General features: G+C 45.3%; 1 protein-coding gene across 6 annotated transcripts in view; it reads right to left on the bottom strand.

Annotated features, from left to right (window-relative positions):
• Window positions 1-16,493, bottom strand: part of SMARCA2 (SWI/SNF related, matrix associated, actin dependent regulator of chromatin, subfamily a, member 2) — a 216,339-nt gene that overhangs the window by 171,888 nt on the left and 27,958 nt on the right. For all 6 annotated transcript variants that reach the window (XM_023539439.2, XM_064290573.1, XM_064290571.1 and 3 more), the window contains exons 4-5: window positions 9,957-10,343; window positions 4,169-4,421 (exon numbers count right to left, since the gene is read on the bottom strand). In XM_023539439.2, coding sequence (XP_023395207.2) covers window positions 4,169-4,421; window positions 9,957-10,343 — 640 coding nt within the window. The remainder of the gene's footprint in view (window positions 1-4,168; window positions 4,422-9,956; window positions 10,344-16,493) is intronic.

Raw genomic sequence — 16,493 nt, 5'->3', positions numbered from 1 at the left:
GTAAAGTATTATAATGACATGTGCAAAGAGCTGGAGATGGAAAACCAAAAGGGAAGAACACACTCGGCGTTTCTCAAGCTGAAAGAACTGAAGGAAAAATTCAAGCCTCGAGTTACAATAGTGAAGGATTCCACGGGGAAAATATTAAACGACGCACGAAGCATCAAAAGAAGATGGAAGGAATACACAGAGTCATTATACCAAAAAGAATTAGTCGATATTCAAACATTTCAAGAGGTGACATATGATCAGGAACCGATGGTACTGAAGGAAGAAGTCCAAGCTGCTCTGAAGGCACTGGCGAAAAACAAGGCTCCAGGAATTGATGGAATATCAATTGAGATGTTTCAACAAACAGATGTAGCGCTGGAGGTGTTCACTAGTCTATGCCAGGAAATATGGAAGACAGCTTCCTGGTCAACTGACTGGAAGAGATCCATATTTATGCCTATTCCCAAGAAAGGTGATCCAACTGAATGTAGAAATTATAGAACAGTATCATTAATATCACATGCAAGCAAAATTTTGCTGAAGATCATTCAAAAATGGCTGCAGCAGTATATCGACAGGGAACTGCCAGAAATTCAAGGTGGATTCAGAAGAGGACGTGGAACCAGGGATATCATTGCTGATGTCTGACGGATCCTGGCTGAAAGCAGAGAATACCAGAAGGATGTTTACCTGTGTTTTATTGACTATGCAAAGGCATTCGACTGTGTGGATCATAACAAACTATGGATAACACTGTGAAGAATGGGAATTCCAGGACACTTAATAGTGCTCATGAAGAACCTTTACATAGATCAAGAGGCAGTTGTTTGGAAAGAGCAAGGGGATACTGATTGGTTTAAAGTCAGGAAAGGTGTGCGTCAGGGCTGTATTCTTTCACCATACCTATTTAATCTGTATGCTGAACAAATAACGAGAAGCTGGACTATATGAAGAAGAACGGGGCATGAGGATTGGAGGAAGACTCATTAACAACTTGTGTTATGTAGATGACATAACCTTGCTTGCTGAAAGTGAACAGGACCTGAAGCACTTACTAATGAAGATCAAAGACCACAGCCTTCAGTATGGATTACATCTCAACATAAAAAAAAAACAAAAACCCTCACAACTGGACCAATGAGCAACATCATGATAAACGGAGAAAAGATTGAAGTTATCAAGGATTTCATTTTACTTGGATCCACAATCAACAGCCATGGAAGCAGCAGTCAAGAAATCAAAAGATGCATTACATTGGGTAAATCTGCTGCAAAGGACCTCTTTAAGGTGTTGAAGAGCAAAGATGTCACCTTGAAGACTAAGGTGTGCCTGACCCAAGCCATGGTATTTTCAATTGCATCATATGCATGTGAAAGCTGGACAATGAATAAGGAAGACTGAAGAAGAACTGACACCTTTGAATTGTGGTGCTGGTGAAGAATATTGAATATACCATGGACTGACAAAAGAATGAACAAATCTGTCTTGGAAGAAGTGCGGCCAGAATGCTCCTTAGTGGCAAGGATGGCGAGGCTGCATCTTACATACTTTGGACATGTTGTCAGGAGGGATCAGTTCTTGGAGAAGGACATCATGCGTGGCAGAGTACAGGGTGAGTGGAAAAGAGGAAGACCCTCAACGAGGTGGACTGACTCAGTGGCTACAACAATGAGCTCAAGCATAACAATGATCATAAGGATGGCACAAGACCAGGCAGTGTTTTGTTCTGTTGTGCATAGGGTCGCTATGAGTCAGGACCAACTCGACGGCACCTAACAACAACAACAACAACAACGTTTACTGAATGCTTATGTTCATTTTCTCTTCACAATAACTCTCCAAGATGTCTCTAAGAGCCTTCTTTTTACATATGTGAGAACTGAGTCACGGAATGGCTGTAACTGGACTGAGGTAACGCAGCTAGTTTAAGCAGCAGAGCATGCTTTCTGTTAGATTCCAGAAACCAGGCTCTTAATTTTATTTCATCTTGACTCAATACTTACTTAATTCCATTTTTAGTTAAACATTAACCACTTATTTCAGGGGTCGGCCACCTACAGCCTGTGGGCCAAATCCTGCCTGCAGCCTGTTTTTACAAATAAAGTTTTATTGGAACATACCTCATTATCGTCTGTGGCAGCTTTTGAGCAACAACGCAGAGCTGAGCAGTTGTGACAGAGACCATCTGGCCCACAAAACCTATATCGTATTTAGTATCTGATCCTTTGGAGCCCTGGTGGCACAGTGGTTAAGAGCTACAGCTACCAGCCAAAAGGATGGCAGTTCGAATCCACCAGCCACTCCTTGGAAACTCTATGGGGCAGTTCTACTCTGTCCCATAGGGTCGCTATGAGTTGGAATCGACTAGATGGCAACAGGTTTTTTTTTGTTTTGTTTTGTTTTTTAGCTGACCCTTTACAAAAAGAGTTTGCCAACTCAGCTTAGACAAATGTGCCAAGTGAGGTGAAAAGGAAGTTGCTGCGCTACGAGTTTCCATCAGGACTCCACATAAAGACGCTTATGTAGGTCTTCCCCATAAAGCCAGACCAAGCTGTAGACACAAAGTGCATGAATAGAAGCAAAGAACATTGTGACATATGCTTACGATGCTGTGATCCCAAATGACGTACGTGTGACACAGGAAGTATGTGACTTGAACATTTAGGCTAAGTTGTTAAACAACCTGAAATTGACAAATAACTTCTCTGCCATAAACAACTTCTAATCTTATCAGCAACTACCTCGTGATGTGGTGTGACATAGCTCTTAGTTTATCTATGTTAGGACACCCCAAATCTGCACCTTGTTTATGAACCCGTAACAGGAGTTACCTTGATGCAATATGAGCTGGACATTGTCTGTGAGACCAGAGGGATTAAACAACATAAAAATCCCAGGCTTTGTTCTTCCAGTGAGAGAAAGGCGGAGGCAGAAAAACTCTGTCAGCTGAGTCTCTGATCCTCTCTGAAAACTGAGACTGCCAGAGGAAGGCTCTGCCGGAGACTGTGCCTTCTGCCACCAACCTCAGACCCCAGCTACACGGGACCTCTGCCAAGGACAACCTGTTGGACAACCCCTTCTCCCGAGACCAATCGTTAAACACCTGAAAGCTGGACATTTGGACTTTAATTAATGGACTAACTTTACCCCACCCTGACTCTCCAGGTCTACAGGAGTATCTTGGGGTCTTACCTGTGCATGGTGCCATGACCACCTTGCACGAAACTAAATGAGTTTATGTGTGGCAAATACGACCATTTCTGTATGTGCCCTAAAGCAAAACTCCCATGAGACAAATACACGCCAAGATATTGAGATATGCTTCATGTCCTAAAGTGCTTCACTAACCTGAAGGGCAAGTCAGCATAACACCCTCAAAGTCAGATCACTTCCTACTCCTCATTCAAGGACACAAACTGACAGACAAGAAGGTGCAACCCATAATCTAAGTGTGCGATGCCCACTTTCTTGAGTGTGTATGAATTCCAGGCTGGGCTTTTGCTCTCAGAATCCCCAGTGCCTAATGCAGTGCCTGGCATGTCACAGGGGTGGATAAGCATTTTCAGCCTGAATGAATTGAAAATCAAAATCCTTCCGACCCAGGGCCATCCTGTTGTTAGCTGCCTTCAAATCAGCCCTGGCTCGTGGCGATCCCATGCACGACGGAACGAAATGCTGCCTGGTCTTGGGCCATCCTCGTGATCATTTGGGGATTGGACCTTTGTGAGCCATAGGTTTTTCACCGGCTAATACTTGGAAGTAGACGACCAGGCCTTTCTTCCTAGTCTGTCTCAGTCTGGAAGCTCTGCTGAACCTGTTCAGCATCATAACAACACACAGGCCTCCACTGACAGACGGGTGGTGGCTAAGCATGAGGTGCACCGGCCAGGAATTGAACCCAGGTTGCCTGCATGGAAGGCAAGAATTCTACCCTTCAGCCACCACTGCCCCAGAGCCATCTTAGGGCCCCTCCAGTGGTCAAACCCTTCTCTGTGACTTTGTTCTGTTCTGAAAAGTGCTCTCAGCAGCATGAGTTTCAGCCCTAGCGATTTCCTTTAAACCTTCTCTTGTCCAATGAAAGGAATGACCACAGTGCTGGGAGACACCCCACCCGCCAGGCTTTCTGGAACTTGCTAGAACATAGCAGCTCCTGCCCCACCCTCCACGGGGGCGTTACCTGTATTCGCGCTCCTGCAGTATCTCCACGGGGTCCAGGCCCTGCGGCTTCTGGACGGGGCTGATGCGGCTCTGCTTCTGCAGCTGCACGATGGGCGAGGGCTGCCCCGGGGCGGGCGGTGGTGCAGAGGGCCCGGGCACAGCAGCCGCGGGGGGCTGCGCGGTGGTGGGGGGCGCAGGTGAGGGCCGGCCACTGGGCGCAGGGGCGGGCAGCTTCTGCGGGGCGCTCGGGCCACTCAGCTCGGGCCCTGGGCCTGCAGGACAGAGCAACATGGGCAGCTGGGGTAGGGGAGACGGCTTGGGGCCTAGTGGGGGACACAGTGCCTTAAGCATCTAAGAGGGAGGGAGAAGGATAAAGGAGGGAGAAAGTAGGGAGGGAGGGGAGGAGGAAGGGGCAGAGGGGAGAAAGGAGAGGAAAAGGGGTAAAGGGAAAAAAGAAAAAGGAAAAAAAAGAAAATGGGAAAGAGAAAGGAGAAGGAAATAGAAGAGAGGAAAACAAGTAAAAGAGAAAGAAAAGGAAAAAGAAAGAAAAAGGAATGGAAAAAATAAAATGGGAGAAAGGAAATGGAAAAAGGATGAAAGAAAGGCAAAGGAAAAAGGAGAGAAAAATAAGTAAAAGGAAAAAGAAAACAATAAAAGAAGGAAAAACAAAAATGGAAAATATAAAGAAAATGGGAAAAGGGAAATGGAAAAAAGAAAGGAAAGGAGGAAAAAAGAAAGGGAAAAATAAATGAAAAGGAAAAAAAAGAAAAAGAAAAAGATTCTGGCATCTGTCCTCATAGGGAAATGGTACTCCTGAATAAACACTGGAGAAAATGGTCCAAAAATGACTGTTAAGTAATAAATGGATTAAGGAAAGGCCCGTCAGCTTTTAGGAGCCCTGGTTGTGCAGTGGTTAAAGTGCTCAGTTGTGAATGAACTGAAAGGTCATCGGTTTGAACCCACCAGCTGCTCCTCAGAAGAAAGGTGTGGCAGTCTGTTTTCTTAAAAATCACAGCCTCGGAAACCCTACGACGTGGTTCCACTCTCTCTTATAGGGTGCCTATGAGTTGGTTTGGTTTTGCCAGCTTTTAATGTAGCTCCAACTTGGGTTTTTAAAAAGAATTACAGGTGGATTGGGAGTTACAAAAAGTCAGGAGTCATAACAGTGAGATGCGATTTGGGTGTGGTCCTAAAATCGCATCTTGCAAATCGCACTACAAGCCCGTTGAGGCATCCCTGATCCCTCCAACTGTCTCAATCGGGAGAGCCATGTGGTGGGAAACAAAGCTTCACAGATATGGCAGCAGCTGCCCGTCCTGTGGGGTGAACCAGAAGGAGCGCACAGTTTTCTGGCTAATGACTTATCTAGCATATTTCAGGCTTAATTAGTGAATCTTGGAAACTTTGGTTTTTGCTATGTATTAAGATATATTTCTAAAACATTCAGCGTAGGGGAAAAAGTACTTAGTCCAGCTAAAAAAAACCAACAGCGATACAAAGATTCAAGAGAACATTTTTATGATACCAGAGGAAAGGAACATGCAATCACCAAGCTTATTAAAATGCATTGAATAAGTTAATTTAAAATAATTTTCCACATTAAACTTCAGGAGTGTAAATTAATTGCTAGGTATGGACCAAAAATACGAAGTGTTCCATCTCTCCTTGTAGGTGAAATTTTTACTTACTCGAACATTATTAATAAGCTTGGTGGTGCTACCAGATGAGTTAAAAAAAAAAAAGTGAGTAAATAAAAATAACAGAATCTCAGTAAACAGATGTTTTAACTACCAATGGGCATTCTTCCAAGCATTTTCCATATCCTTTCTAGGAAAAATTAAAGTTATTAAATGGTATGAAATAATAGTCTATTTGTCAGATACATTATGAAAATTTGGACACACTTATTCAATTTCCAACGAGCACCATTTACAAATGGGCTAAAACGACAAAGCAAAGGGAGATGTATGCAAACATTGTGACAGGAGGAATGTGAAGAATCAGGACAAACTGCTTAGGAAATGAGTGTGTGTGTGTGTGTGTGTGTGTGGTGGTTGGGGGTATTATAATTGTTCCTTTTTTTTTCCCCTCCTTCCAGAAGGTATAGGGCTAGGTAAGATTTCTTCTTGAGGAAATCTGTAACCGTGGTTCTAGCAGTTGATGAAAAAAATCATGGGGGAGGAAAATGCATTTCTTTCTATTTTTCATTGTAGGTGTTGTGTTACAGGAGCCCTGGCAGAGCAGTAGTTAAGAGCTACGGTGGCTAACCAAAAGGTCAGTGGTTCAAATTCACCAGCTGCTCCTTGGAAACCCTATGGGGCAGTTCTATTCTGTCCTATAGGGCTGCTATGAGTGGGAATCAACTCAATGGCATCAGGTTTCGGGTTTTTTTTTTTTTTTTAATTGAAGATGCAGGAGCCCTGGTGGTGCACTGGTTAACTGCTTGGCTGCTAACTGAAAGGTTCAGCGGTTCGAACCCACCGGCTGCTCTGCAGGAGAGAGAGGTGGCAGTCTGCTTCTGTAAAGATTACAGCCTTGGAAAAGCTGTGCAGCAGTTCTACTCTGTCCTGCAGAGTCACTATGACTCAGAACCAGCTCGATGGCAACAGGTTTTTGGTTTAGGGACCTGAACACAGCTTGCCACAATTAGGCATGGCCGGAATGTAACTACCTATTCGTCAGGGCTGATACCACACCCAGCAGGCGGCCATAGTGTTCATTTGCTTGCCTCTATCAACAGGAATCATCTCCCTTCCACCAGGCACTTGAGGTCCGTGAAATGATAAGACCTTTTCCTGGTAGCTTCAAATGGAAGCCAAATTACATTCTTTCCCTTATCTCTGACTCCCTCTCAAACATAAACAATTTAGCCTTAATTGTCAGAGCTACAAAAAATACCTTCTACTTTACCTTTGGTCTTCACCTTAGGGATCAAGGTAGTTATCTGCCCTGGCACCCCCTAGGTGAGCCCCAGCCCAGCTCTGGAGGGTCTCACTGGAGGCACTGCTATGCCTGATTTTAAGAAGGAGGGAAACAGACATTAACATACACAAGTCTTAAAAACCAAACCCGCTGCCAGTGAGATGGCCCCATACCATTTTCTGGGCTATAATATTTACAGAAGCAGATTGCCAGGTCTTTCTTCCACAGTGCCAGTGGGTAGATTTGAACTATCAACCTTTAGGTTAGTAGCACAAGCCATTTGTGCCACCCAGGGACCTGAAAAGCTATAGCCCACTCTCCCATAAAGTTCTCAATCCCCAAATAGCTTCATTTTCTAATAAAGCCTTTTGCTGGAAATACAACAGATACAATCAGTAAGTAATAAAATGAATTCCCTCTAAGGACAGGGACTTAATGCGGGAAGATGCAGGTATTGGACCTGGATGAGAAAACGACACCATCTCTTCTGGAGAGGGTCCAGAAAACGCACTCTGGATTGTATTTATTAGGAAATGAAGTATTTATTATGTGTAAGCATCCAGATAACCAAACTTCATCCTTTCAACATTATCGCTTTGATCGGTCTGAAAAGGTTTCTCAGAGGAACCGTTCAGCTTCCTGCCTCCTCAAACGAGACTTTGGACTCTGTTCCTGCAGAGCTAGGTCATTTTTAAAAATATCAGTGCTTGTGGAGGTTTGTGATGAGGTGATACCCCTGAATTATGCCGATATGACAAGGTCCTGGAGCACTACCTTTATGGAAATTCACTTTTTACTCCCTCTTCCTTATCAAGCTACCAGCGACCCAGTTGCTACAAATCTGCCTACACTTGAAACACCTCTCGTTAATATTCCCTATATGTACTGGGGTACTAGGGTGGGGTATATGCTGAGAGGTGGGGCAGTGGTTAAGAACTATGGCTGCTAACCCAAAGGTCGGGTTTGAATCCACCAGCCGCTCCTCAGAAACCCTATGGGGCAATTCCACTCTGTCCTATAGGGTCGCTATGAGTCAGAATCGACTCAACAGGAAGGTGTTTTTTTTTTTTCCGGTTACATGCTGAGAGGAGCCCTGGTGGTAAAGCGGCTAAGTACTCGGCTGCCAACCAAAAGGTTGGCGGTTCAAACCACCAGCGGCTCTGCACAAGAAAGACCTGGCAACCTGCTCCCATAAACATTACAGCCTAGAAAACCCTATGGGGAAGTTCTACTCTGTCACATGGGGTTGCTATGAGTTGAAATGGACTTGATAGCACCTACCAAGTCCCAAGCCTAGGAAGAGCACCCATATCTCAGACGAATGGTTTGCAGTGATCAGCACAGCCAGACTTGCCCAAATGGGTGGGAACCATTCATAGCAAATGGGTCAGCGTCCAGAAGGCACTGCCTTTGGCTCCCATCAGGGCAGAACCGTAAACTCTCTGCTTATCCAGTTCTTAACAAAAACCTTCCTACAGAAACAACGTTCATGAAGATTACCCTACAGCCTCTTGGACTTCTGAACTCTATCACTGGGATCAAGCAGACCTAAAGAAGGCCACAGGGAACGACTGGATCAAATAGACCCCCTGCGTGGTAGCATAGCTTCCAATATGGTCCCAGGGTGCTGTAAGAAATCAGTCACGTGGGATCTGTTACTCTACTTATTATGAACAAATGCTGTTAACGCTTCTGTTGTGCACTGTGGAGCCCTGGTGGCGCAGTGGTTAAGAGCTCAGGCTGCTCACCAAAAGGCTGGCAGTGCGAATCCACCAGCCGCTCTTTGGAAACCCTATGGGGTAGTTCTACTCTGTCCTGTAGGGTCGCTATGAGTCAGAACTGACTCAATGGCACACAGCAACAACAACTGCGCATTGCCTCTTACTATCATTGTCATCATCATTGTCATTATATCAAAAAATAATCCCACCTGGGAAATCTAGTTTATACGCTCATGGTAGGAAAGGCATTATGACCTCTGAGAAACTGGTAAGCAACTTCCTTTCAGATGGCCAGGATTTGGTACCTTACCCTGTCTCCCTTTGGATCTGACTTCCAGGAATTCCAGGGTGGTACAAACGGTTAATATGCTTGGCTGCTAAGCAAAAGGTTAGAGGTCTGAGTCTACCCAGAGATGCCTTGGAAGAAAGTCCGGGCAGTCTACTTCCAAAAAATCACAGCCATTTAAAAAACCCTATGGGGCACAATTCTACTTTGACACGCATGAGATCAATATGAGTCAAATGGATTCAACGGCAACTCATCTCCAGGAAACTCGAGGCGTCTTTGAAGCTCAACTCCGGCAACTACGAGCACTCATAGCCCCTGCGCTCCTGACCTTTCTGTTCTCAATTCCTTACTTCTTTTTACATTTCCCCTTGCTTCTGATTTCCTACTTTATAATTATTTTTCTGCAGGCATGCCTCTTATAAGCCTGCCCAAATGCTCTTCACAATTAAAAGGGGGTAGAAATCAATCAATCAACATAAAAGGGCTGGAACAGGGCTGGTTGAAGGAGTGGGTTTTTGTGGTGGAACACACTGGGGGCAGGGAATCTTAACCTGGGTCTGTGGACAGGCTTCCGAGAAGCCATGAACCGCTTGAAAGAGAATGCAACATTGTGGGTGAGGGTGCTTTTTTCCTAGGTTCTCAGCTTGTATCGGTCTTAAAAGGTTGCAAAACACCATTCTAGGACCCTATAGCAGGAAGAGACTGAGAATCCTGGCCATCAACTTGGAGCAACAGATGCAGAAAAGGTGGCAAGGGAGGCACAACAGAAGGCCACGTCAGCCCTGGGTTGCTCCCAGGCCAGCACTTCCCTGCAGTCGCAGCCCTTCTTAGCCGAGCGGACCACCGCACCGGTCGCTGGTTGCACGTTAACCTACCAGCTGGTCTGCTGTAGTTCACGAGGGCCGGCTGCTGGGGCTGCGGCTGGGGCTGCGGCTGCGGCGGCTGGGGCTGAGGCTGAGGCTGCTGTTGTTGCATGCCAGGCAACGTCCTTTTCCCCTGGACCGCGAGCTGCAGTGTTTCGGGGAGGGGCTGGCCCCGGGCCAGCATCTTGTAAGCTAAAATCTGAGCTCGAAGCTGGTGCAGCTGGACAGGACTGAAAGGCGAGGGGCCTCTGTTGGGCTGGCTCATGGCCTGCGGATCGCCCGGGATGAGGGCGCCCTGTTGGCTCGGTGGCATCTGGGGTGGCGTCGGGCCTCCGCCAGACATGGGGCTGGATACATGCTCTGGGGCTCCCAGTGGAGATGGGTGCGGAGACATATAACCTAAAAGAAAACACAAAAGGAGATCACAGGCTGATTCCATGGCCCGGACAGGCATTCCTGAAAATTCTGACGATTCTCTACAACAGCCCTGTGCAACAGGGACAGAATGTAGTCACATGCAGAATCATACGTTTCCTAGTAGGCACAGAAGAGGGCCTTGTGTAGCGAAGACAGTTTGCGCTCGGCTACTAACCTAAAGGTTGGTGGTTGAAGCCCGCCCAGCGGTGCTGCGGAACAAAGGCCTCGTGATTTGCTGCCATAAAGATTTCGGCCAAGAAAACCCTATGGAGCGCTTCTACTCTGTAACACATGGGGCCACCATGAGTTGGCATCTGCCCGATGGCAGCAGGTTTTTGTTTTTTATTTTAGCCACATTAAAAGAAGTAAAAGAAACAGGTAGAACTAATTTTAATTCTTATTGTTTTTGTTAGCTGCCATTGAGTTGACTCTGACTCACGGCAACCTTGTATTTAACAGAATGAAATAATACATTTAACCCAACGTATTAAAAATATTATAATCCCTAGTTCTAGTTAGCTGTGTAGCGCCTGGGGTCTTAAAAGTTTGTAAGCAGCCATCTAAGGCACGACAATCTGTCTTTGTTTGCCTGGAGAAACAGAGGAAGAAGGAGAGTCAGAAACAAGAGGAGGATATGAAATGTGTGGCTAACGGTCTCCACGAACAGCTGCCTCCTTCGCCAAGAGACCAGAAGAACTGGATGGCGCCCGGCTGCCATTACTGAACAGTTTGATCAAAGATCCTATAGAAAAATTCTGATCAAAAGGGGGAAAATACAGAATAGAATTTGAAATTCTCCCGGAATCTAGACTTTCTGGATCCATGGAGGCTGGATGAACCCCTGAAACGACTGCCCTGAGATAATCTTTAAACCTTAAACCAAAAATATCCCCTGAAGTCTTCCTAAAACCAAACAACAGCCTAAGTTAACTAGTAAAAAATATCTGCCTTGACCATCACGCTCTTTTCGGAACTATCTGTATGGGATCAAAATGACAACAGCAACCGTAAAGATTAGATAGGAAGCTTAGGGGGCAGTGAGTTTATGTTAGTGCGGGAGGAACAACTCAGAAAGGGGAGGCTGAGAATGGTTGCCAGCTGGAAGGATGTCATCAGTGTCACTGAACTGTCCATGGAGAAATGGTTCAGCCAGTTTATGTTTTGCTGGGTACGTTCTCAACAACAGCAAAATAAATAAAAAAATATTATAATCCCAACCTGTGAAAGTGATTAATGAGGTATTTTACACTCTTTTTGTCCTACTTAGTCTTCAAAATCCAGTATTTTACATGTACAGCACATTTCACTTCAAAGTAGCCACATTTCACATAGCTGCATGTTCTAGAAGGCAGACTGTTAGTGGTTGTTACACCCTTAAAAAAAAGGCACCAGGGGCTAGCACGAGACATTTAAAGTCACTCCAACCTGGAGAACAAAACCAGAAGGCATCTAACATAACTCAGTGGAGAATAACAAGGCTCTGATTGGACACTGAATAGTCTCTGATTTATTATTATGCACGTTAGGGATAATTCACATTTACTGAGGGTCTACGCTGCCAGCAAAAATGAGACAGATGACACAGTGGCTGCGACAACGGGCTCAAACACACCTACTATTGTGAGGATGGTGCAGGACCAGGCAACATTTTGTTCTGTTTTGCAGAGGGTTGCTATGAGTTGGAGCCGACTTGACACACCTAACAACAACAGCAGTGTTCCAAGCACTGTGCAAAGCACTGTATGTACTATCTCAGGGGAGTTCTCGCCAGATGCAGAGCCTGAGCCAAGGATTGAGTGCAGGTATTTACTGCGAGGGGTAGGGACATTAGCATGTAGGTTTCTGGGTGGCACAAATGGTCTGCACTTCTAACTTAAAGGTTGGCAGTTCATACTTTAGGTGATGGGAAACACAACACACAATACAGGTGAGGTCTGCACAACTGGACTAAACCAAAAGCAAAGAAGTTTCCTGAATAAACTGAATGCTTCGAAGGCCAGCATAGCAGGGACAGGAGTCTGGGGACCATGGTTTCAGGGGACATCTAAGTCAATTGGCATAATAAAATCTATTAAGAAAGCATTCTGCATCCCACTTTGGAGAGTGGCGTCTGGGGTCTTAAACGCTAGCAAGCAGCCATCTAAGTTGCATCAATTGGTCTCAACCCACCTGGATCAAAGGAGAATGAAGAACACCAAGGACACAAGGTGATTACAAGCCCAAGGGACAGAAAGGGCCACAGAAACCAGAGACTACATCAGCCTGAGACCAGAAGAACTAGATGGTACCCGGCTACAACCGATGACTGCCCTGACAGGGAACACAACAGAGAACACCTGAGGGAGTAGGACAGCAGTGGGATACAGACCCCAAATTCTTGTAAAAAGACCAGACTTAATGGTCTGAGACTAGAAGGACCCCAGAGGTCATGGTCCCCAGACCTTCTGTTAGCCCAGGACAGGAAGCATTCCCAAAGCCAACTCTTCAGTCAGGGATTGGACTGGACAATGGGATGGAGAGGAATGCTGGTGAGGAGTGAGCTTCTTGGATCAGGTGGACAATTGAGACTATGTTGGCATCTCCTGTCTGGAGGTGAGATGAGAGGGTAGAGGGGGTTAGATGCTGGTGATATGGACACGAAAAGAGAGAGTGGAAGGAGGGAGCAGCCTACCTCACTGGCGGGAGAAGGACTGGCAGTATGTAGCAAGGTGTATATAAGTTTTTATGTGAGAGACTGACTTGATTTGTAAACTTTCACTTAAAGCACAATAAAAATTAAAAAAAAAAAATTGGCAGTTCAAACCCACTCACCAGCACTGCGGAAGAAAGGCCTGACAGTCTACATCCATAAATATGACAGCCAAGAAAAACCCTAAGGAGCAGTTCTGCTCTGTAACTCATGAGGTTGCCACAAGTTGGAGCTGATTCAAAGGCAACAGGTTTCGTTTTTGATGTGGGACACTGGCTCAGATGGGGGATGGTGAGAGAAGAAAGGGAAGGCAGCCGATAAGGGGTGAATTATTAAGGCAGCTGCTGCAGTGGCGGCCTGAAACTTGTTATTCCAGGGAAAGGGTGAAGAAGCTGGATATTTACACTTTTACAATCATCAGAGGCTAGTATGTCACTGGTTATGACTAATAAATACCCTAGGGAGCATTCGCCCCCAGGGCCATTTCCACGTGTGAGTAAGCGGGGGGCCAGGACCTGCCAGCAAGATGGCGGCTCTGGCCAGTGCACGTCCAGGTGGTAGGAACACAGAAATGATAAAGGGGACCCAAGGGGCCACAGGTGGAGCGTACGTTATTTCTTTAATCCTTATTACAAGCCCAGAAGGCGTGTATTGTTACTTCAATTTTAAACTGAAGAAACTGGGATTCAGAGAGTCAGCCTACTGCCCAGGGCCACACAATTTGCCCGTAGCTGCTCCAAGATTCAAAGCGAGTCTAATTCCAATGCCTTCGCCCCTTCCATCATCTAGCATAAATTTGATTATATAGAAATAAGTTAAAGACTTCAGAGTTCCAAAAATCTCCCAGAACTGTTTTGTTGTCATTGTTGTTGCTGTGTGCCATCAAGGCAATTCCGACTCATGGTGACCCCACGTGACAGAATAAGGCTGCCCCCTAGGGTTTACCCAGGCTGTAATCTTTACGGGAGTAATCACCAGCTCTTTTCTCCAGCAGAGCTGCTGGTGGGTTTGAACCACCCACCTTTCAGTCAGCAGCCCGGTGCTTTAAATGCTGGACCACGAGGGCTCTCCAGAACCACTTACGCTGTACCATAAAAAGGAAAGTCATCGGTTCAGGCTCTAAGAGATTTAAGGGGAAAGTTTAAGGACACTTTCTTAAGAAAAAAAAAATCAAAATGCCCCAAAATCTCAAGAAACTCATTTCAAAAGATGAACTAAATAGCCTGGCCAAAGAATTCCTAGAAAAACCTATGACTGAGTGTTGCTGAGGGAATCCAAGATGAAGGAGAGAATGGAGTGACCCACAGCCTTCCAAAAGGGTTGCACTGAATCATACTAAGTGCTCATTCACCAGTCAGAGGTGTCCTAAAATATATCGTAAAACATAGAGAGATTGAAAGGTCTTTGCCCTTGTTGCTGTGATGCTCATTGGGTTTCAGCAGAGCTTCCAGACTAAGATGACCAGGAAGAAAGGTCTGGAGATCTACTTCCAAAAACCAGTCAATGAAAACACTATGGATCACAACAGTCCAATCTGCAACCTATCATGAGGATGGTGCAAGACCAGGCAGAGTTTTGTTCTGTTGTACATAGGGTCACCATGTGTCAGGGGCCAACTCGATGGCAGCTAACAACAACAGGCACGGTTACCATCAAGGTCATCACATGGGTGTTTATTAGATATCTGCTTATGTCCCTCCTGACCAGAACTCTATGATAGTTGTTGTTAGCTGCTGTCAGTCTGGCTCTGACTCATGGCAACCCTATGTACAAAAGAAGAAAACATCTCCCGGTCCTGCACCATCTTCACGACAGTTGGTATGCTGGCGTCCATGGTTGCAGCCATTGTGTATTTTGAGCGCCTTTCAATCTAAGGGGCTCATCTGCCAGCACTACATCAGATCACATTCTGTTGTGATCCAAAGGGTTTTCTTTGGCTAATTTCCTAGTCCATCTTAGTCTGGTAGCTCCACTGAAATCTGCCCACCATGGGTGACCTTGCTGGTATATGACATTCTGGTGGCATAGCTTCCGGCATCACAGCAACATGCAAGCCACCACAGTAGGACAAACCGACAGACAGGTGGTGGGACATTTTCATAGTAGAAGGGATACCACCAGGATCCTGGGTGTCCTTTCTCCCAGTCTTTCCTGTTTCCTAAGGTCCTCAATTACAGCTCCGTTGTTGTTATTAATTAGTTACTGTCGAGTCCATTCCAACCCATGGAGGCCCCAGCTGTGCAGAGAACTGCTCCACAGAGTTTTCAAGGCTGTGATCTTTTGGAAGCAGATCACCAGACACTGTCTTCCGAGGTGCTAGTAGTCAAGCGCTTGCTTAAATGTGTGCCCCACTCAAAAACCCCGTTGCCGTTGAGTCAATTTGGACTCATGGTGACCCTGCCACCCAGGAACCTCCTTGATTACAGGCCAAACCAACCAAAACCCAAACCCAGTGCCTTTGAGTCGATTCTGACAATCTGACTCATAGTGACCCTATTAATGATGAAATCTCATCATTAATGATGAAATCTCATCATTAATCTCATAATGATGAGATTACAGGCTACCCATGATAAAACCCAGGATGGACCAAATACTTCAGTCATACAGAGTCCACACAGAATCACCTGACTAGCAATCCCGTCTACACTCAACTGTACAACACTGTTTAACAAATCAGTCTTTTAAACGATGACCTATGAGCAGCACAGAGTTCTGACGGTGAAGCGGTTACATTACGCACCAGCACTCAAGCCCGGAGAGGAGAACTTGGCTACTTGAAAATCAATATTAAAAAATATTTACCTCAAATCTGATAAGAAAGAAACTGAGAGTGGAATAAAAATCATCTTCCAGAATTCATCAATACAACCAAATCTAACCTCAAATTTGATCAAAGGAATCGGGGGCGGGGGGAGGGAGGTGGGCAAAATTATTTCCCAGATTTTATAGGGGATATTAATAGAATCATTCTGTCATAGAATGAAGTTAAAAATGTGACAGTGTCTCAGCTACAGAGTTTTTTTTTGGTTTTTTTCCCTCCATGACTAGCATTCCATAAAGACTTGAGGAAAAACAGAATCTACATGATGAAATAACATTGCATATTTTGGTAATTATCTTTCCCTAAAGAAACCGAGAGGCAGTTGCCTGCGAGTGAGTCTACATTTGTCTGTGGGATGACAGCGCACACGTAGATTCTGCTCTTTTAAGTGACTCGTTCATTCAAAAGTAGTCAAAAAATGGCAATTTTCCTTCCTACTTCTAGGGCCATTATCTCCCCCGTTTCACCTTGCCTCAGAAAGAAGCAATAACCTCTTTCCTTTTAATAATCTTGAACTTGTAAGTGCCAATTTTTGTATGAATTTTCTCTTCACACACACACACAAACCTTAAATATTATATACCTGCCTTTGAAGGCTTTTTCCATCCAATGGGCTAAA

The sequence above is a fragment of the Loxodonta africana genome, chromosome 9 (assembly GCF_030014295.1).
Source record: "Loxodonta africana isolate mLoxAfr1 chromosome 9, mLoxAfr1.hap2, whole genome shotgun sequence".
In the NCBI taxonomy this organism is placed as follows: domain Eukaryota; kingdom Metazoa; phylum Chordata; class Mammalia; order Proboscidea; family Elephantidae; genus Loxodonta; species Loxodonta africana.
Note: the sequence above shows the minus strand (reverse complement) of the source record. Positions and strands in the feature narration are given on the sequence as shown.